The 22600-nt window shown below is 38.7% G+C and overlaps 2 protein-coding genes across 7 annotated transcripts in view; one reads left to right on the top strand and one right to left on the bottom strand.

Moving 5' to 3' along the window:
• The first annotated feature begins 142 nt into the window (after window positions 1–142).
• chpf2 (chondroitin polymerizing factor 2) lies at window positions 143–6072 on the top strand. The gene is made up of 4 exons (XM_008396636.2): window positions 143–1371; window positions 2395–2959; window positions 3043–3225; window positions 4332–6072. Exons 1-4 carry the CDS (start codon window positions 1100–1102, stop codon window positions 5601–5603), a joined length of 2292 nt encoding a protein of 763 aa, XP_008394858.1. The 5' UTR covers window positions 143–1099; the 3' UTR covers window positions 5604–6072.
• Window positions 6073–7506: 1434 nt separating this feature from the next.
• smarcd3b (SWI/SNF related BAF chromatin remodeling complex subunit D3b) overlaps window positions 7507–22600 on the bottom strand; it is a 51216-nt gene continuing 36122 nt past the window's right edge. For 4 of the 6 annotated variants that reach the window (XM_017301934.1, XM_008396639.2, XM_008396637.2 and 1 more), the window contains 10 exons: window positions 21686–21808; window positions 21424–21549; window positions 20526–20621; window positions 15523–15624; window positions 15262–15423; window positions 14190–14287; window positions 13957–14092; window positions 11602–11724; window positions 10905–11006; window positions 7507–10823 (listed from right to left, as the gene is read on the bottom strand). In XM_017301934.1, coding sequence (XP_017157423.1) covers window positions 10770–10823; window positions 10905–11006; window positions 11602–11724; window positions 13957–14092; window positions 14190–14287; window positions 15262–15423; window positions 15523–15624; window positions 20526–20621; window positions 21424–21549; window positions 21686–21808 — 1122 coding nt within the window. In that variant the 3' untranslated portion in view covers window positions 7507–10769. The remainder of the gene's footprint in view (window positions 10824–10904; window positions 11007–11601; window positions 11725–13956; window positions 14093–14189; window positions 14288–15261; window positions 15424–15522; window positions 15625–20525; window positions 20622–21423; window positions 21550–21685; window positions 21809–22600) is intronic. The other 2 variants (XM_008396638.2, XM_008396640.2) reach the window with 1 other exon arrangement.

The raw sequence follows: 22600 nt of genomic DNA on the forward strand, positions 1-22600 counted from the left end.
TGGAAAGTGTATTTTAAAAAGTACTACGACTAATAAAAATGTTTTCAAATTTGACTTAGTGGCAATCTTACTGAGGTTTCTTCACATTTAAAGGTGAAATGCACCTTCCTCGCATTAAGAACATCATGTTCACGAGGCTACACGATGACACATATATTAATATATCAAAAAATAATTACACTTTATTAGTGGGCTTTAATAAAATCTCCTGTTGACAGCACAGGTCTGACAAGCGAGCAGAGGTGATGCTGCAGTAGCAGATGTGCAGTCAGTCTGTAATGATGAGGCTGAAAACGACGTGAGGGAAGCTGTTGACACACTTTGTGTGTGTGGCACACAGTTTTTCAGGAAGTCAAGAAAGCGAAGGCAGTGGACGGCATGTTTTTGACCGCATTAACGTTTTTTTTTTTCCCAGCAGCTAAACGGGACTTGTAACAGCTTCCTGTCGATGATCGTGGAGGTGGATCGACGTGTCTGCACTAACGGGTCGCGATGCTAACTCGCTAGCTTGATCTTTCATGTTTGTTCCTCTTAGATGTTATTGTTAAACGTTACAATTTAGATAAGACGGACAAAACTCTTCCTCATTCGCTTCGGGGTTTGTTTTTTTTAAATTATTTTTAATAACCAGATTATTGCAAAGCGACTTGACTTTAAAAGGCTTTCTGTTGATTTAGTAAGTGACTGCTAGCTAAAATGAGTGGAGCTGATTAACAAAACATGGGTTTTATATGGATGGAGGCATGTAGCAGGGAACATGTGAATGATTAACCAAAACAGTTTGAGGTCAGTAGGAAACAGTTGGGGAATGTCAAGCCATTTGCATGCATCTGTTGTTTTAAAGCGGAAAACTTTTGCGTACTGGTAGCTACATAGTTAAAAGACATTCAGTAATGGTATAAATAAAAGTGGAATCCTGTTAGGTGGTGGCCTAATCTAATCAAACCTGATCTAATTTAATAGGAACAGTAAATTATATCCGTTTTTTCTTGTTTTATTAAACAGATCTCGTGTTTTTCAGCTCCTGCTTGGGTAAAATGAGTCTTAGTTGGCCCGTAGAGCGCTGTCACCTTTAGGGTTTAGCTCTTAACGATCAACCATGCGCCTCTCGACGTTTTTGGCCCTCTTCAGGCCCGCTTTGCCCCTCATCCTGGGGCTGTCTCTGGGGTGCAGTCTCAGCCTTTTGATGGTGTCCTGGACGCAAGGGGACGCGGACGACCCCTGCGGAGACGAGCTGGCCAAGGGTGGGCTCTTCCTGGGCAGAAGAGACGCTCAGAGAGGAGGGAGAGACGGAGCTGGAGAGGAGGACTTCCAGCCACGAATAGTTCCCTATCACAAGGACCCAAACAAACCACACAAGAAAGTCCTCAGGTGAGTGGAAAAGTCGCCTTTTGATGCTTAAAAATACTACACTAGCACCCACATATGAAGTCAGAAAACCAGAATAAAATGGTTTAAATTGGCATCAAAAGAAGAGAAATTAATATGCATCCACAGTGTGGAGCATGGTAGAGGCAGAATTATGCTGTGTGGATACAGGTAGCTGGTCAAAGATGGTAGGCATAATGAGTGGAGCTAAACAAGATACAACATTGTTAGATGCTGCAAAATCTTGACACTAGAGAGAAACTAGGACTGTTACAAGAACAAATTACTGTAATAAGTTATTGCGATAAATTACAATATTGTTTTGAAACCTTTTTCAAGTAATATAGCATAATGCAAGAACACATTATCAAAGATAATCCAGTTTTTATTAAATCTGTTCAAACTCGAAAGTCTTGAGAAATGAGTAGGGCTGCAGTTAATGCTTATTTTAACAGATTATTCTGACGATTAATCGATTAATTGGGTAAAAATAGCAAATTCTGCAGATTTTTCATTTAATAACTTAAACATATTTTATACAATATTAGAAAAACATAAAAAAAATGCAAATAAACAAATTACATTTTTATTTCGAATAAGAAAATAAACATTTTATTGTCTAAATAAATATCAATAACATAACATTCCTATTAGGGATTAGGAGCTAAATGCTCTTTAAACTAGATTTTCTTTACAGAATCAGGTGAAGCAAAACTATGTAATTTCAGAGTATCTGGATAGAAGATATTTACAAAGATTTTTAAATCTTAAATACAAAATGTATATATTTTTTGTACAGTTTTGGATTAATCTTAAACTCCAGTTAACAATTAATCCGTTCTAAATTAGTTAAATTACATCAATAATCGATTAATCACGATTAAATCATTGCAGCCATAATTTCACGAGTTCCATAGTGAGATTAGTAATTGATTAATCAGGAATTACCACGATTAATCGTTTCAGTCCTAATTGTTTTTGTTTTCTTTATTTTCTCGCGGTTCTGGTCTGATTTTTCTCCATCAGAACTCGATACATCCACACTGAGCTGGGCATCCGGGAGCGGCTGCTGGCGGGCGTCCTCACATCTCGGGCCACCCTCAGCACGTTAGCCGTGGCGGTGAACCGCACGGTCGCCCATCACTTCCACCGAACCTTTTTCTTCACGGGCCTCCGCAGCCCCAAGGTGCCACACGGCATGACCGTGATCGCCCACGGCGACGACCGGCCCGTGTGGCTGATGTACGAGACGGTGCGGCACCTCCATCAGCACTACGGCTCGGAGTACGACTGGTTCCTGTTGGCGCAGGATGACACTTACATGCAGGCGGGCCGCCTGTCGGAGCTGGTGGGCCACCTCAGCGCGGGGCAGGACCTGTACATGGGCAGGGCTGAGGAGTTCATCGGCGGGGAGGAGAAAGCGCGTTACTGCCATGGCGGCTACGGCTACCTTCTGTCCCGCAGCCTGCTGGCGCGGCTGCAGCCGCATCTCGACACCTGCCGCAACGACATCCTGAGCGTGAGACCGGACGAGTGGCTGGGCCGCTGCATCATCGACTATCTGGGTCTGAGCTGCGTGGAGGTGCACCAGGTAACAACAACAATGCATTTATGCACTCGACAAATAAAAAAAACAGAGCAAAATCTAGACGTAAATTTTGTGACGACTGACAGGGCATGACGTATCGCTACTTTGAGCTGGGGAAAAACGCAGATCCAGAGCGTGAGGACAGCGTTGCCTTTAAAAACGCCTTCGCAGTTCATCCCGTATCGGACCCCAACCTCATGTACCGTCTGCATAAACGCTTCAGCCAAATAGAGCTTCAGTGGACTTACCAGCAGATTCAGGATCTACAGGTTTGTTGCGTTTTGCTTTAATTTTTATTTAACACCTCCAAAAAAGGCACGTGGATATGTTTTGCCCCACCCTAACAACCGCTTGCTCCAAGCACAAATTCCTGCTTGATAAATTATTCATCCATGTCAGAAAACAGCTTTGTTGAGGCATGTCAGTGGATTATAATCCTCTCTAAGCTCAGAACAGTTAAATTTAATGACTGCTTCTATGTTTTGTTTCTCAAAATTGAAAACTTTGACTTTCTAATAGAAATATTACCTCATCTCCTTAGAAATTTGAGCTTTGACACTTTGAGATGATGAACAGTTCACACAATATGACCAGACCTGGGTCTCTTTATTTCATTGCAGCGAGATAACTTAACTTCACGGGTCAAAACTCTCACTATTGAACTGACTAGATCAGGGCTGCAACGATTAATCATAATCGACAAGGAATTGTCAACTAATTTACAAATCAGTTAATCGATAACTGAAGTATACAGACTCAAAAGAATAATAAAAAAAATAAATAAACAGGTCAGGCTGACACTGTACTGACGTAAAGTTTGAGCTTTTCGTATGATGCTTGATTTATTCATCTTTTGCTACAAGTAATCAAGCATACTCTAAAGGAATGCTAATTTATTGCAATTAACGTAAACAAAATATTTATTTTGGTATTTTAAAAAAAGAAATGGAATTTGTTTGCATTTTTAAAACAAATTTCTAATATTGTTTAAGAAAAAAAGCTTAAGTGGTTAAGTGAAAAATCTGCAGAATTTGCCCAAAATATTTTAATTGATTAATCGCAATAATCAATTACTAAAATAATTATTAGTAGGACTGCAGCTAACAATTATTTTAGAAATCCATTACTCTGTTAATTATTCTTACAACTAATCGATTACTAAGTTAATTGGCAATTATTTCAGTGATCCATTCATCACGATTAATCTGATTATTCGTTTCAGCCATAGTTTTAACCCTGCAAACTTGCTAATGAGTTAATTAGATTTATTTGGAATTTAAATAAACAGCAGCTATCTTAAAGGTACTTTGGTTTTTTTTGGTAAGGTACTTTGGTAAGGTACTTTGGTAAAGATTTTTTTTGGTGTATCCATCAGGTGCAGATCAGCAACCTGAGCCACTTGACCCCTGAGGGTAAGGCTGGGGTCACGTGGCCAATCGGCATCATCTCCCCCTTCAAACCCAAGACCCGCTTCGAGGTCATAAACTGGGATTACTTCACCGAGGAGCACATTTACTCCTGCACGGACGGCTCTCCCAAATGTGAGATGAGAGGAGCTGACCGAGCCGACGTCAGCACCATATTGGAGGTCGCCGTGGAGCGGCTCAACGAGCACTACCAGCCGCAGCTCCGCTTCCGCAAGCGGCGCCTGCTGAACGGCTACAGACGCTTCGATCCCACGCGTGGGATGGAGTACATACTGGATCTGGCGCTGGAGGCTTTCACCCAGAAAGGTCACAGCCAGGTCATTGCCAAAAGGGTCAACCTGTTGCGACCTCTGAGCGCTGTCGAGATTATCCCCATGCCTTACGTGACGGAGGCAACGCGGGTGCAGGTCATCCTGCCGGTCACCGCCCAGGATCAGGACTTCGTGGGTAACTTCCTCGACATGTATGTGACGAACACCCTGGACACCCACGATAACGTCTTACTGACCTTCCTGTTCATCTACGACCCCTTCGACGCCCAGAGAGTCAGCCAGACCGACGTGTTCGCCGGGGTCAAGTCGATGATCGGCGAAGTGGAAAAACGTTATGGCGACGTGAAGATTCCCTGGATCAGCGTGAAGACGGAGGTTCCCTCGCAGGTCAAGCTGATGGACATCATTTCCAAGAAGCACCCTGTTGACACGCTTTTCTTCCTGTCGAGTGTTTGGACCGAGGTCAACGCGGACTTCCTGAACCGCTGCCGAATGAACGCCATCAGCAACTGGCAGGTTTTCTTCCCCGTCCACTTCCAGGAGTTCAACCCCGCCGTCATCTACCGCGACCAGCAGCCGTCCGCCTCCTCCACCTTCGCCTCGGAGTCTCTCCGTGACGGCCACTTCGACCGCCACGTCTTCGACGAAGCCTGCTTCTACAACGCCGACTACATGAGCGCACGCACCAAGATGGCGGCTGACATTTTGGAGAACGAGGAGCTGATGGAGAGCATGGACGTTTACGACATTTTCGTGCGTTACTCCGGCTTGCATGTGTTCCGGGCCGTGGAGCCGGCGCTGATCCAAAAGTACGTGCGGCGGGCGTGCAACCCGCGGTTCAGCGAGGACATCTACCACCGCTGCGTGCTCAGCAACCTGGAGAGTCTGGGGTCACGGTCGCACCTCGCCATGGCTCTGTTCGAGCAGGACCAGGCCAACAGCACATAAAACACTGGTCTAATGCTGATAACTGTGGATTTAATCCTCTTTTTTCTGGAAATCTAACGGTACAAAGATGTCAGGATCGATAAAATAAAACAAAAAACAATTATAACAACCTTAACTGTTTACAGCTAGCAGCTGAAAGTATCCCTGCTCATTACGGGAACTTTTGACTTTTACTTTTGTACCTTTGAAATGTGTCACGTCAAGACAGCAATGAATCATAGAAGCTACTCTGATTCCTGCTGTTTGCGTTCTCAGCCTCTGAGACGGTATTTATCTATTTAGGCGTATTTCAGTATCTGTAACATATAAACAAAGGCCTTCTTTGTTAATAATCATTGGAAAGAAAATCACTTGAGCCATAAGTCTTCCATTGTGGAGCTGTTCAGATACTGGAAACAAGCTGAAGCCATTGGCTGCCTTTTCTTTAGGAAATGTTCTTTTTGTAAGAGGTATTAAAGAGTAAAATTTACGCTCAGCTGCTTGTTTTTTTTTATTATTCGTATTTGTAAAAACAACATTATTATCAGATATCGATATTGGCTTTAGTTTTTGTATCTGTGCAGCATTTCCATTTTCCTTTGCTTTTTTTTTTTTTTTTCTACACAGAGGTTGGGAGTGTACTCAAGTAAGAAGAGCACTATTTTTAGTCAAGTAAAAATAAAAAGTAGCCATCCAAGAAAGTATTTGATCAAAAGACGAGGGTTGCAGAGGTTTTTTTAAGGTCACAAATATGGACTGAATTACTATTTTCTTGACTTTCTAATCCTTTTAGCAGCTTTTTCTGGTTGTGGTCAATACTTATTCCCTGCCTTAAATTCAGAATTTACATATATTTTAAATTTATTTAAGATCTAGTGGGAATTTCAGGTCAAAAGACAAAGTAGAGATCAATTATTTCAGAAGAATTGTTTTTGATTGAGCTGGAAAATGGAGCAGAGATGTTCAGGAACCATTTTCTGGTTCTGATGAACATTTTGTTCCTCGGCTCCACGCCCCGCCTTGTCTCCTCACATTAAATCTGAAAAGTCTCCACCCCGGTCCAGACATGAACCCTTTGCCCAGACGACAATTCAGCCAATGATCGCCCCGGCATTAGGTGGTTAAACCCCGACGCTGGGATTGTGGAGAAACCTGAATGCCTCGCTTCATGCAGCCTCATTGCTGATGCAGCGAAATGAGGCCCGCTAACCTCCCTCGCCCCCGAGAGGGGCCGTGGGCTCAGGAGAATAGCAGCGCAGTGAAAGAGGCTCTTTCTGAGGCGGCAAGGTGCTCCAGCTCCGCTGCAGGTCACAGTGGAAAGGAGGGCCTCCACCTGCTTCCTTCAGGAACAATAAAACTCTTGTCTGCCGCCTCCAAACAGCGCCGGGCTCCTGCAGGAAGCAGACCCCACCAATGAGCCGGAACATTTTTCTGAGGCAAAGTCATTTATGTGACAACATAACGAGTAGCAGACTTTATAAAAAAAAATCTTAATTTTCATATTTAGGCACTTTGCATCCTCTTCTAATCGTCCCAAAGAACATTAACTTCTGGTCAGACTATGGTAGAGAACCAAAAAGAAGAGTAGCACCACTTCAACGTATTTTTACTCTAGTAAAAGTAAAAATTAACAGTCCAAGAAATTACTCAAGTAAAAAGGTATCTGGTAAAAGGTCTACCCGCACTGATAAACGATCAAATTATCAATCATTTAACAATTAAAATGACATCAGAGGCCCAAAAATATAAAGTTAAGTTGAAATTTTGGTACTTTAAGGATGAAAATGACAATTCATATTGGTAACAAAAAAAAATCAGGCAGACGAGTTTTCCAAATCAGTTTCCAAAATGTGGATTTTAAAATCATACTAATAAATTAACATGTAGCTTTTAAGCTGTAGAACAAAAGAGACTTCACATCTGATGGCATTTACAAACTTTGGCAAGCGCTTCTTTATTTACATCCAGGCTGTCTCACAATGTTACAGCTGTATTCCCCTTTTTCTTTACAGAACATGATCATGAAACCCTTTAGATATACAGCATTATTATTTATTATTAACCTCCTGTCGGTGACCCTCAGTGTAAACAAAGAGAGAGTAGCTCCCACTCCTCAGACCCACATGCAACAGTATGGACAGGGATCGGTGACAGACTTAATACAGTAGTGATGATTCTGATGCAGAGGAGTTGCAGCTCTAGGTGTCCTCCACAAGAGGGGGTTAGTGATTCAGTGACAACATTATAAACGTCCTGGACATGCTATGAATAAAATTTAAAAAAAGAAGAAGAAAAAGAAACACTCCAGGTGAGACACGGGACTGATTTCCTAGCTACAGCTACCTACAGAGTGCAGTGAATATAACTTAGTCCCAGTAATGAAAACACACAGCTCACACCTACAGTTAGTTAGTTGCTGGTAGGACAAGTTATTTTTTTTTTTTCTTTTTTGGCAAAAAACAAACAATTTTCAGAAGGCGCTGTCAGCAAACTTGCCGAGTCCTGCCTTGGCTACGTACACATCTATGCAGACCTTTTCATATTTACACGGACTGCCTCATCAGATGTATTGATCCATGTTCATGGAGCATGCATAGGTCGATTTTTGTGTACGCTGGGATAATAAAGAGGGTCTCACCCACAATAAAGAGAGTCCCGACAAAGAGTTTACAGCACAGTGCAAAGTAACCCTCCCTCCCATCCAAAAACAAATAATCTAATCGACAGTACAACATATACATACAAGTCATTAAAAAACGTGTAAAATGAGATTGGTGCAGATTATATTCTGTTGCAGCTACTGAGACTGATTTTTGTTGCAGCTCCCACGGTAAGACACTAAAATAAATCGACCCCCAAAGTGGGAATAATTAAAAACCAATGGAGCTCCCATACTGCAACATGTAATCCAAACAGATGTGGACTGTACAGCTGGACACCAAAACATATTTACATTCAAATCTCCACCGAAATACCCTTCATCATTCTTTTTTTCCCCCTTCTCTGTGCATGTATAACATAGAAAATGTAAAATGCAACAGACCTGGACTTAACTGCTAATACTGCTCAGTTATTAATATTTTTTTAAAACACAGATTTGTGTTTTTGCCCAGTTTCTTTTGTTCTCTGCTTCTTTTTATTGCATCCTTTGGTATAACCTTCAAAACACTGATCTTACAAACACACAAAAGGGATTATTTCCACCGCAGTGACGTGTTTAAAGGAAAAAAAAAACCCAATACGATCGTCACAACTTGTTTTCCTTCATTAAAATGCAGCGACTGTTTTGGTCAGAAGTTTATAAACATTCATCATGATGCTAATTTTAGGTTTCTTAAAACGAATAATTAATAAGGAAAAGGCTCAAATCTATACATACAAACCCACAAAAATATGTTTACGTCTCTTAGCATGTTGTACCTCAAACGAAGCTTCCGGTAGCATCAGGAAGCATTTCATATACAGTAGTTCTGGCTCTATTTTACCACTCTTCTTGGCTGAATTGGTTCTGAATTTGGTTTCGGAACTGGTACCAGTTCAAATATAAGAGCAGTCTACAAAACATTTCGGGTGCTCATTCAGAAGATTGACGTTAGCCTGCTAGCATCAGGCTAGGTAGCGCTTCCTAAACCAATTTTGACAAGCTGTGTGACTCGATGTTAATTCTAGATACTGTAATTAATCTCATTTTGATTAAAAGCTAAATTGTTGCTAAATTATTGAATAAATAGCCATGAGCTCAACAACAAATATATTTATTATTTTTAGTCTGTTATTTAGGTTATTCAACCATCAGATTGGTGCAAAGTGATATTACACCCATACCATACTTTTAAGTGCGTCAGGAATCCCTTATTTATGTAATTTAAGGAAAAAAAATGCTTCTTTGAAAATGTGGACGCCAATATTGACATTGGGGAAGAATGTCCTGTTGTAACGTATTGAGATGGTAGTTTAGGATTGAATAGTTTTGCTGATAGGCTAGTTAGTTTTAGCACAACTTTGACACAATAATCTTTTCCAGCATTATATTAGATTATTTTTGAAGCAAAAATGAACTCCCAGTAGGTCAAGAGCAGCATCATCACCCATCGCTGATGTTTGCAGATGATGTTGGATTTACGGGCATACCAGAAACGCACAAATACAAAGGTTCCCATGGGAACAAAGTGTAAAATAATTAAAAAAAAAAACTAATAATTGTGTTAACATTTTAAAATCAAAGTAATTAATTAACCAAAATTAAAATCCCAGCCTTAGTTTTAAAGTGTGTTTGGAATCATGGTCCTGTGCTGGACCAAAATACCCAATTGTGTGCATTTTGCCAAGAAAACTTGTTAAATATTTAGCCAGAAAAATTTAATAAACTTATTGATGATGTTCAGAGGTTTGTATGCTTATATAAGAGCATGTATGTGTTGTTTTGCCCTCATGTGAATTAGATACAATTTTATTAACTTGAAAGTTCCCAAATCTTGGTTTTTAAAAGTTAAAGTTGTTAAACAATTAGTTCACCAAGGAGAATTGAACATAAAAACTATTCATGGAACAAAGTTAATATAATACTTATGGCAGTGATGAGTGTATGTAAACTTCTGTCAAACTGCTGATGGCATGGTAATACTTTAGCTTTTCAGTCTCTTTTTTTAAGCAAACTAAACATGGTAGAGAAACGATGAATGCAACCAACACGTCATGTTTTATAATCTGCAGCCACCCAGAAAACTGTAATCTCATATTTTGCTGGTGTTATTAATTAACCCTTAAAAAAATAGGATTCAAATGAGGACAAATAAAAAAAATGTGCGTGGTTAGACTCATCCAGAGCACAAAGATGGAGGTGTGTGAGCAGCTGGTCGACAGTTTTTGCGGGACATATTTACAAAGCCGAGCCTCTGAGGGCCAACAGTGCTGCTAACGATGATTACTTCATGGTCTTTTCAAACAGGAAGTGCATTCATATCTGGGTCTGACAAACCGCTGTTGAGTCCTATTTAGCTTCAAAACTGTTGACAAACTGAATGTGGACTTCTCTAGGTTCAGCTGAAGATCTAGACTTCACTGCTGGCCTCACACACACACTCACAAAAATCCAAACACACACACATGCACACGCGCGCACACACACACACACACGCACACAGAGCTTAAAAATCCAGAGGCAGAACTTCAGGAGGACCTTCTGCTTTAGGTGTTGCGAACTGCTAAGGCCTGTTCCAGCTCCTGTCTCCTCTGCTGGATCTGTCAGGAGAACAGCGAGTTAGAAGAAGAAGAAGAAGAGAGATCTTATAAAAGATGAGCCAGTGGGTGGGCTTTCTTCACCTTGCAGTAGAAGTAGCGGCTGACCGCCTCCTGAGACCAGGGTTCGTGGTAAAATGCTGCCCTCCGCTCCTCCTCAGGGTTCCCCACCACATCGGTCATCAACTGCAGCACAAGTTAGAAAAATGGACGCCATTTACATCCTGCAGCAAACATCTAAGGTGATGACAAACTGAAACTACGAGCTTTGGTAACTTTATGTTAAAAACCATTTTAAGTGCATTCTTAAATACTATTGAATCAATTTAATCTATTGTGATTAACTATTTCTTGGTTCCGCGTGAATCATATTGAGGGTTATAATCTTTATGTTGTTATTTCATACATGTTTTTAACTCAAAACACATGGAAGTGTCTAACAAAATGCTACATTTAATTTGAGGGACCAGATGAGAAGCCATGTTTTTTTCACTTTATAAACTCCATGTTGCTCCACAGTCAAAGTTCAAGAGTTATTATTTCCTTTTAGCAGATTTTAATATAAATACAAAAGTTCACCATGTATTTATGAGGCATATTTCAACAGTGTTCAGGAAAAAAGAAAGATGGATGGATGGATGGATGGATGGATGGATGGGTGGATGGATGGATGGATGGATGGATGGATGGATGGATGGATGGATGGACGGACGGACGGATGGATGGACGGACGGATGGATGGATGAAAAGATGGACGGATGGATGGATGGGCATGTCGAACCTTGAGGTCTCGGCTTTGGGACTTGAGCCAGTCTTGGATGTAGCCTTTGGGATCTCTGGAGAAGCTGAGCATAAAGTCCCGTTGGATCTTCAGCTGGTTGATGGACTCGATGGTCTCATGGATCTGGAAAACAGAAACACCAGATTCAAACCTCTGAACCAGAAGACCCATCCTTCACCGCCTCTGACCTGGCAACACCTCCTCAACTTGGCAGCTTAGTTCAAAATTAGAAGTCTTACATGATTCATTCTAGCATTAAGGAATTACATTTTTATCGCTACGTAAACTTGTTCATCAATTTTCCGCCACATCAGTGGCCAAAATTGACGTCATAATCTTCATATTTTATGAGAAACCAATATTTCTGGGTGCTAAAATATCACAGGGTTCAAGACAAGACAGACAAAGCAACAAAACAGAGTGAAGAATTTTTAAAATTTTACATAGAAATCATAACATCATCAGCATACTTACATATTACATATATTACAAAGCATGGTTTTCTGCTGAACTTAAAAGCAGGACTTCCCCCTAAGTGGACTGCAGCCTCATTAAACCAGCAATGGTTCTGCAATCCTTTTCAAGTAAAAAAAAAAAAAAAGTCTACCATGAAGGAGCTTTACGATTTACCAGGAAGGGGCTCTGCTGAGAAACCGGTTCCCAAATGAACAACAGATGAGTGATAAACAGTAACAGAGTCCAGATAGGCAGAAACATAAACTACACATAATGAAATAACCAGCGCCAGGTTTTCTAAATGAAACAGAAAGAGGAACTGGACATAAAAAAGAAACCTTGCAGAAATAATAACCGTACGAAACCCCCCACCCCCAGATGAAACAAAGCAGCTAAAGCCATTTTTATAAAACCTAATAAAATGTAGCCCATTTAAAAGTTGGCTCAAAAATCTTCCAGCTTTTACTGACTTGTGACCGCAATTTTATTTCACACGTCTAATTTCTGGAGTCATCCCAAGACCTCATATATGTTGCTTTCCAACCATCATTTCAGAAAACAATTCAATAGGTAATTGCATATTATATCATTTACTGTCTAGAAAAAATGTTGGGTTTTATTTATACAGTTCCACATAAAAAGTATTTGCCTCCTAAATCTAATCACTGTTTGTGCCAAAACTGACAGCAACAATTCCAGTGAAGCATTAGCAGTCATTGGCAGTGAGTACGTTGCATTACTATGGAGGAATTATGGTCCCACTCTTTGGAGAAATGTTTTAATTCAGCCATACTGGGATGTTTCCAAGCATAAACACCTGTTTAAGTCCAGCCTTTGACTAGGCTACTTAAGATTAAGATCACAAACTGATAGAAAGAAGAGCTCAAAAGTCGTATTCAGAACCAACACATTTGACTGTGGAATAATTTTACAACAGACATAACAAGACAGAAGTTTCCCAACTTGATATTTTCCCAAACTCTTGGGGATCATCGAGATGTTTTTTGGGAAAGCCTTCGATGTTTCTTCGGTCCGCAGTGATTTCTGTATTTGAGCCGTCCGTCCAATGGATGCCATTTTTGCCCAGACTCTCTCTTGTTGTTGGATCATAAACACTGAACTTAACTGAGGAACATCAGAGCTGCAGCTATTGTTCTAAGAAGTCTTGTGATCTCTTGGATGGGTTGTTGATGTGCTTTCTGAGTAATCCTGGGAAGGTTCAACTCTTCCATGTTTTTTTCTATTTGTGGAAAATGACTCCCACTGTGATTCACTGGAGTCTCAAAGAAAGAAATGGCTTTGTAACCCTTTCCAGACTGACATACCTTGTTTCTAATGAGTGGAGCGTCACAGGTTGCTGCGGTTCGGTAAGCCATTTTATGGTTGGCGTATTCAGGAAAGCGTTTCCACCACCAGTTGGACTCTCACTCAGCGGGCGGGGTTAAATCTAATCACCTAACGATCTAGTTTGTCTCGTGCTTGTCACAACCAATGGCGTTTTACTGTCCCCCATCAGTAACATCAGTAGTTCCACTCTAACCATATTGTATCATTCTACTATGAAGCTACTACTAAAGGTGGCCCAGGAATGGTGCTGTCTACGTTGGTATGGGCCACTTTTACAAAAGAAAACACACAAAATAGCATTCTGAATCACACCAACCCGTGTTTCCCGGACAAGCCCCCAATCGCTATAGCAACAAGGGAGAAATGTGAATTAAATCCAAACAAACTAAAGTTAAAATCAAAGTTTCCAATATAAAATGTGAACTTAGTTGTGTCCCTTATTTTCAGATCATTTGGTGGACCAACATGACTTAGAAAAGCTAAAAAGTATGTCAATTAATTGGTTTCTTCAGTAAAGAAGACAGGTATCAACAAAGACTTTAAGACGTTCACCTTGTTGTCGAGGGAGGCGATTTCCTGCTGGTTGGCGGTGGAGAGGAGGAAGCTGCTCATCTGGCTCTTGAGGGGGTCTTCCACCTCCACGTCAATGTCGTAGCAGGCCGTCTTCTTCTGGTCGTTGGGGTCAACGCTGAGGGGAAAGCAAGAGAATGAGTGAATCCACAGGAAACAGAGAGGGGTTTTACTTACTTAGGTGAGATTTCATTTGATCTAGAAGGAGTCTGAACCTGATGACATGGTTGATGACGATGGGGTCGGGCGGTAGCAGGAGGTTAGTGAGGCGCTGAGGAATCTCAGAGAACTTAAGGCGAGGACAGTCGAAAATCTGTAGAGCAGGACAAGGATCTTCAAAAATAAACCTTTATAGTAGAACCTGTGATGAACCTGAGGCGACCCATTTACAGTTCTCTGTTTACATAAAATACAGGAAAAAAAACTGGCCACATCAACTGAACTCAATCAAGTGATTTTTACCAAGTCATTGGACAATGGAGGATTTTTTTATCCTACAATTTTAACATTGAATGCAGGTTGTGTGTTGATCTTAGCTACTTAGCTCAAACTACTCTAACATGCAGCTGTTTTAATCACTTTAATTACTACTCTGAATGCAGATTCTGGTAACTTTAGACAATTTTTGTAGCCGTTTCCTGACTTAGATGAACACACATTTGTCTCCTTTGAATGTTTTCTTGTCTTCATTTCTTAAAAGTGGCTAAGAGCAATGGGCTTTGGTATTTTCTTGTGTTTGCACCTCATTGAAATAGGGAGTTGTGGAGTTCTAATTAAAAATTTCTAGATAAAAAAAAAATGTAATTTTAATTAAAATAGAGCTGAAGCTGCATTTATTATTTTCCAAATAATCAGTGAGGATAAAAAGCTTCGTGCCAGCAATTTTGTTAAAAAGATTTATTACCATTTTGATTTTGTTCTCCACTGATTACCTGCCTTCAAATTACAAGTTAGTTTTTCCCAAAAGTTATAAAGGAAAATTATGCTGCAGCGGTGAAAGATAAATTTTTATCTAACCTGAAGGACGCTATTCATCCTAGATTTCTGTGCTATTGCTACAAAGTCAAACACTCTTTATTTTTGAGTTAATAACACTCAGTCATAGCATTGCAAAAAGTCTACAAATTCCATGTTTTTTTATCTTTCTCTCACAGCCATCTTTATTACTTTTTATTAAAAAAATGCCCACTTCCAGTTTTTATGGGTTTTAGATATTTTGGGAAAGCTGTCCAGTTCATACTGCTGTTTTTTGCCCTTAATAGTCTAATTTTCTGTAACATGGTGTACCTGTTGGAAGTACTTGTCACAGTTGATGTACTCTTTATCATGCGAGTCCTGCAGCTTGTTGGTCTTCACGTACTGCCAGAGGGCCTGAATGATGCAGGAGCGAGTCTGAGTGTGGATGCCCAGCAGGCGCGCCAGGCGCAGGTCCAGCTTAAACTGGGGAGGCTGCAGAGACATTCTGATTAATAAAAACTATAAAAACAATCCATATTAGATAATTCATACTGGATCTACCATCCTGTCAGATATCTGTGGCGCCCTCACCTGGTAGTCCAGCATCAGCAGCAGGGTACAGCGCACGCTCACATCTCCCGGTCTCTTCACCTGGAAGCCGTCTGTCTCCTGAGTGGTGGGTGTGCGGTGCCACTATAAAAGCAAACAGACCAAAACTTAATTTCACAAAAAAGTTCGAATCATGCTCTGGAGAGTTTTGGCATCACCAGATTAGATTATTATTAAACATAATGCTTATTATTTGGCTACTGATAACAACGATAATCTGTCACAGACTCAGTGTTAGACTCAGCTGGCCTGTTATTTCCACTTGTCGGATGACAAATGTGATCAAAAACTTGTAGACTCTCAATTATCTTAACAATTACCTGCATTTTATTTCTTTTAGTTAAAACAGACATTTTAATCATTTCTCTAAATCTAAAATCAACTGTAAATTTAGAGAAATCTAGAAACAATACTGTTATAGTACTTGCATTATACTATAGAGGTTTATTTTGGTAAGTTGTATTGTTTTCACCTCAGTAGAAACATTCATTCATTCATCTTTTCAACCTTTCATATTTCATAGAAAAATAAGCGCTGTTGAATTGGAAGAAGCAGAATATAAGCAGCAATATAACCACAAAGCAGAGGAAAACAGTTCTATTTTTTTTGTTTAGCACTTTAGCTAACTTTGAAAATATCTAGAGCATTTAAATTCTAAAGCGTTAATTTACTTTTCTTTTTTTTTACTGCTTTCAGTTGAATAAAGTTCAACCTCTATGTTGAAGTTTTGGTTATTGATTGCCAAGAATGCGTCAAGTTAGACATTAATATTCATGCTCTTATTTTGAAGGCGCTGAAGACACAATAGTTCCATTTCCTCTCCTCACGTTCTCTCTCTTTTTCCCCATTATGTTATTTCAAAGACAGACAGAAACAAAATAAAACATGGTCAACAGAGAACAAAATATAAATATAACGTCTGCGAACATGCAAGTTATGAAGCTAAAACTAAATTGGTGCTTTTAGTCTATCAAGGGAAGATATAATTTAAACAGAAGTTAGCACTTTAGCATTAGCTTCTGCTGAATACCGTGTTGCTGTAGTGCTTTGGTGTTAGCATATAACATTTTCGTTAGCGGTGTGATTTACTGACAGTAAGTAAGTTAAGTAGTGAGACCAGTTATTTTATAGAGGGAATACAATTAAATATATTTAAATATATATAAATGCACTGAAACTCAAGGCTGGATTTTTCAGACTGAGATTATGCAACTGCTTTGAAGTTTCCAGATCTTTTAGGATGAAATTTATATAAACAGCTTTACCACAGAGGAAATCTTTCACCATTAAAACACAATAATCAGAGCCATGACCTTCACAGGCAGCACTGCTTGATAAAAGGTTAAATATTTCTAAAGCAGTCATACACAATGAGAAGAAGAAACACAAGACAGCAAAGGTTTAGCCAGGATTTTTTTTTTGTCTTCTATAAAAAAAGGATTTATAGATCTAACCTTGGGTGATTTTTTCTGTGTTTTTGCAGTCAAAAAAAATAGATGAAAGCGTGACTGTAAATTATGATAAAACAAGTGCAGAAAACTAATAACACAAAGACTTCAGTAAGAGTCAGTTCTGTCTTTCCTCTCAGATGCATAAAAAACACATTTTTCTTTTAACGAATGGCCGCCGTTCTCAGAGCAGATCCAGCACTGAATGCACCTCAAGAGGGGGATGAAATTCCTTTGATTGAAAATCACTTAAAGAGAAGCACCTGAGAGTCGGGTTGATAAAAACGAGGAACCTTGAGAGGCCGTCATTTTCACTTTGAAACTCCTGAAGTGGATTTTTTTCTCTCTTTTTTTTTTTTACACTTTTATGGAGATGCGGAGTGAAGGGCAGCTGCTGTTTGTTTATAATAACCAGGCTGCCGTTTCCACCATCTGCATATTGAAACAACCTTGTGTACTTGAAATTAAAGAGAGCTATTTTTCTGCTGTTGGAGAAAAAAATCTGCATGCTGCTCTGCCTCTCATCCTGCTTTATTTCCAATTTAACCAATGCATGACGAGGAGCAGGCGAGATGGGATCATTGTTCCTCAACATTTAGCCAGACATGACAAAATGGGAATTTTCAATGAGGGAAACTATCATTGACCTTGACTACAGCACTGGAAAGTCCGATCCAGTGCTTTAGAGACGCTCCGTGTTGGTAATGGAACAAACTGTTCAAGACGTGTGAATGTTGTCCTGGCGGAGCAAAAGGAGAATTTACAGCGCTGCTGACATGCAGTGTGTCAAAGGAAAAGTTGACATTTTTGCATTCTCTCTCACTCATACACCATTTTTAATTTTATTGAGGGTTTGAGTTGGATTTTTGATTTTGAGCGTAGCCAAGAAATGTTCACAACTCATTATTTTACCAATTAAAGTCAAACTTTGAGTTTCTAATGACTGGAATTAAATGGTCTCGCTGCAGCTCATTTTCTCTGCCTACAGTAAAAATAACACTTTCACTTTTTTTTTTAATCACATAATGACAAACCTAATGAAATTACTGAGATTTTAGGTGGTAGCCTAGACTTTCTTTAGTTTGTTGTAACATGTTTTCCACTCACATACTGCCATTCACTGCACTAATGTTGTTATAAAAATTTTATATATAAAATATGACTTTGTAATTTAACGCCTTGAAATTGGGTGCCTGTCTCTTTAAAAACTCCTGCTACTTCTGAAACTCCACCTTTCAGGAAGTCATCACACCATGGCTCCTCTCTGAACTTTCTTGAATGGTTGCCATGGATATTAAAGGATTTCTCAAACATGCATGTAAGAATCATACACTCCAGGTATGTTTCTGATGAGGGAATAACAGCATAACATGACGAAAAGTTCAAAAATGTTAATTTTACATGATACTGCCCCTTTAACTAAGAGTTTAAAATTTTATAGTGTTTCTGGTTAATTTTAACTGGTCCTCTGTTCAGTATCTAACCAGGTTCATAGTGATGCTCCGTTTTGCTTTTTGGTTTCAATAACTAAAACACACACAAAAAGACTCCTAAACTTTCTTTCACATAACAAAAAAACATGTTTAAAATGGATCTTGAGGTACTTTATCAAGGATCTTATCCCCTACTCCAACATCTCTCTGCCTGGATTTCTCACCATACAGTCAGACAAAGATTTACAGAGGAGCAGCAAAAGCAAATGAGGTGGATTAGCAATGCTTATTGTTACTCTGAGATCTTAGTTTGTCATGACAGCCATGAGACAATCAAACAGCAACAGTCTTCAGTTAGAGGCCTCTTTAGGCTCGTTGCAACACTGACTGCAACAGGAGTCAGTGTAGCAGTCACAACATGGTGAAGTCACAACATCGCCATCCACAACAATTAAATCTATTTAAATTTCATACAAAGAAACTGCCACAAAGTGACAATTTGCTCCCATTTCTTAAAAAAAAAATATATATGGAAAAGTAACAGATAACTGAAAAAATGGATGTAGATGATAAACAAAACATAAATTGCAAGATTTTCCCCAAATTTTCCTTTCAGACAAAATAAAACTGCAGTAATTCTTCAGTTCTTAGAACTAAAACAGCCACTGGGAATCTCCAGTTATCTCAGTGTTCCAGATTAAAAACTTGAGAAAAGCAGCAAAAATCCCCTGAAACGTTTAAAGACCAGGAGAACTTTAAACGTTATAAAACTTCTGCACATCGTTGTATGAATAACGTGTTGCTCATCTGTTGGCATCAATGAAGTGAGACTCTAAACCGTCTGTCTTCATTCAGGCTTACATCAAACAACATGTCCTTTGTTTCACATTCATAATAAGTGACGTGAAACAATAATAAGTCGTGGTTTTAAGGGGCTGTCATGAGCTGAACTACTTGGTCTCGGTGCTCAGGTGCTTCTCTTCGCTTTACTTTCAGTTCAGACGTGAGAGTTGTGTCAGTTTCCCAGAGTTTATTCTTGGCGAGAAGCTGAGCGAATCCGAGACGTAACACGAAGACATTACATTGTGACTCGTTTAAAGTAAAACAGTTTCTCACCAGATCTGGTGACTTATTTCTAAAGGACGAGTAAAATATCTGGAAATACTGAGTTTTAGTTCAACAACAATAGCGCAGATTGTACCAATTCCGGTTGATTGGGTCTATTGAGGTTTGGTCAGATGTTATTATTTTTATAGAGAAATAAAAATTCAAAAGCTTTGGCAGCAAAGAGTAAGCTGCTTTTTCACAGACCTTTTATTTTTTTTCAGCTACACTTCAGGGTTGAATTGTTTGGCTAAAGGACAAATTTTTTTTATCTTTTCTTGACACTTTTGTTAAAAATGTAAAAACTTTAAGAGAACAGAAACAAGGGACTATGGCTGTCGCTAAATTGATTTTATCGATTAATTGAAATTTTGGTTTTTGTAGGTTTAATTTTTTGATTGTTTTTACAGCAATTAACTCCTTGGGTGTCGTCAGCACGCCGAAGAATGTTTTGCAGTTTCTATTTATTTACACTTTGAATGCAGGCAACTATGACTGAATATTAGGGACAAGATTTTGCAGTTTTTTACAAGAATAAAGTCACATGACAAAAGCAAAAATAATACAAGAATAAAGTCTTAATATTACCAGAATAAAGTCGTATTATCAGGAAAATAAAGTAGTAATTTTGATAACTACAACACAAAAAAATAAAAAAATTCTCATTAAAATGACTTTTTTCTAGTGAAATTACACATTTATTCTGTACATTTTCTGACAGTATTCTTGTAATTAAACCAAAAGTCTTGTAGCTTGGCCCTAATAATTTGTTGTACAAATTACAAAAGGGATGATTGGGATAAAAGTCACTTTTTGAAAATTTCTAATTTATTTTTTGGAAAAGAAAGCGAGAAAAAAAAATCGATTAAAATCGTAAATCGGATCTGGTATGAAAAACCCCCCAGATTTTTAACTTTTCGGTCAAATTGTTCTGGCCTTTATGAGACCACATGCTGTGTGACCTTCCTGTTTGTGTGTTAAAGTCGCCGTGTGTGCCGACCTCAACCAGGTGGTTGTCCGGACCGTACAGCTCTTTGTCCAGCTCGATCACCAAGCTCTTAAAAAAGGAAGAAAACTTCTTCTTCTGCTTCCCCGGCTGCAGAACAGACAGACAAAAACAGTCATTTCATGTCCCGGATCTCATCAATTCATCAATTCTCCCATCGCATCATTACTTCAGATAAACCACAAAGAGTGAAAGTAACACGGTTAATCGTTCTCATGGTTCACTTCCTTTTGAGATTTACTGAAAATATTTGTGGGTTTTGAAAGCTTTCCCCTGTTATGAATGTCGGATCTTATGGCACAAAACAAATCATTTTGCCTTTTCTCACCATTTAGTCATGTTATTCTCTCAGCCAACACATTACAGTACATCAATAAAGAAAGTGACTGAAAGCCCAGAAGAGCTCTGGGTTTAATTACAAGCTTTAATAAAGAGAACGCATCCATTTAACTTGCAAAATAAAAACACAACGTTCAAATAGGGCTGGGCAATAAATAGACTTTATTGATTAAATCAAATTTTTGTTTTTTAAAGATTACTTTAAAAAAAAAAAATCTGCATTTTTTTATTCACCAATGCTAAAGGCGACCATCTTGTTTTACAGTTTTTTCCTCATAACTAAACAAAAATTTGTTTTGCTAATACAACTCACAGGAGGTATGATTGAAAATATCTTTGTCTTTATCTTTGTAATTTATTTTTTAGAAAATACGGTGAGAAATTAAAATTAAAATTTATTCTAGTATGAAAAAAAATGGTGGATTTTATTTTTAAGCTTCATCGCCCAACTCTACTTTCAACCTGCCAATATTCTGTAGAAAAAAATCTTAATATGCAAATAATAATTAACCATAAACAGCAAAACAGTTTGGGAGCATAAAACAAAACTTACATCATCCAGCAGCTTTCCCTCTACCCTCAGCTCCCATGACGCAATGCTGCCATCCGAGTCATCAGCGTCAGGTCGAGCTGGGTTGAACGTATTGGAAATATAGAGCCTTAGTTTACGCTTTTGCTGCTGACACAAGGGCAAAAACATGAGCACAGTTTAGTGTGGAATCATAATCAGAAATAAAAATGATCATTTTTATTTCTTTTTAGTGTTTTCTTAAAAACACTAAAAAGTTTTTTAAAAAAGGGTCATTTTTATTTACCTTCATTGGTCTCTTCAGAGCTTCCTGGATGTCGACACGTTTACGCATAATGGTTTGGTCCAGTTTGCGCTCGAAAGCCAGTAGATCCATGTAGGCCTGAGATTCAGGTACCAGTTCCCGGATCTGCTCAGGAGGAAGAGAACGGCGTGTTATGAAATTTGAATAAAATAACCTTCACTCGCTTAATTATAAAGTAAAAAATTTGTCAAACGTGTAATTATTGTAAAAATTATTAAGCAGACAGGCTGCCTTTTTGGGGTTCAATTCAAATTTAGAAATACTTTATTGGTCCCAAAGAGAAATTAAATACACAATGGTTATCAGATCAAACAAAATCCATAAAAAAATGCTGGAAAAACCATTTTATTCCTCTTTATTACTAGATAAGAGCAGAATGAGATGCAAGCTAAACTAGCTAAGAACTAAAAAGGCCTATGTTGGTAAAATCAAATATAAACCTAATTCACTTTGTATTTTCTTTATTTTTTATGCTGTAGCAACTTATTGTTCTCATATGTTAAGGACTGGCCATTATATAATATTTATAATCGAATATGACCAATATTAACACAATCAAGATGGGCCACTTATGTTTATGTCCTCTTCCTCATATTTAATCCACTGACTCAATCTTTTGTTAGCTAACTATGCAAAAACAGTTTTCTTTTTAGTTTGGTGGATTTTATGTTGTTTTTGGGCTGGAAACTTTTCAAATCTGGCAACCATGATGTTAGTTTGGATAGCTTTTTTCCCTTGATAAACAAAACCATTAATAAAAATTAAAAAAATCTGCTTTTTGAATTTATTTAGGTTATCTTTGTTTAATATGTGAAAGTATTTGATGATATTATCATAGCAAAAACACTTTGCAGTTCCAATTGAATCTGGTCAGAATATATCAACAATAATTATTAT

Source organism: Poecilia reticulata, linkage group LG20 (genome assembly GCF_000633615.1).
Source record: "Poecilia reticulata strain Guanapo linkage group LG20, Guppy_female_1.0+MT, whole genome shotgun sequence".
Classification (NCBI taxonomy): Eukaryota; Metazoa; Chordata; class Actinopteri; order Cyprinodontiformes; family Poeciliidae; genus Poecilia; species Poecilia reticulata.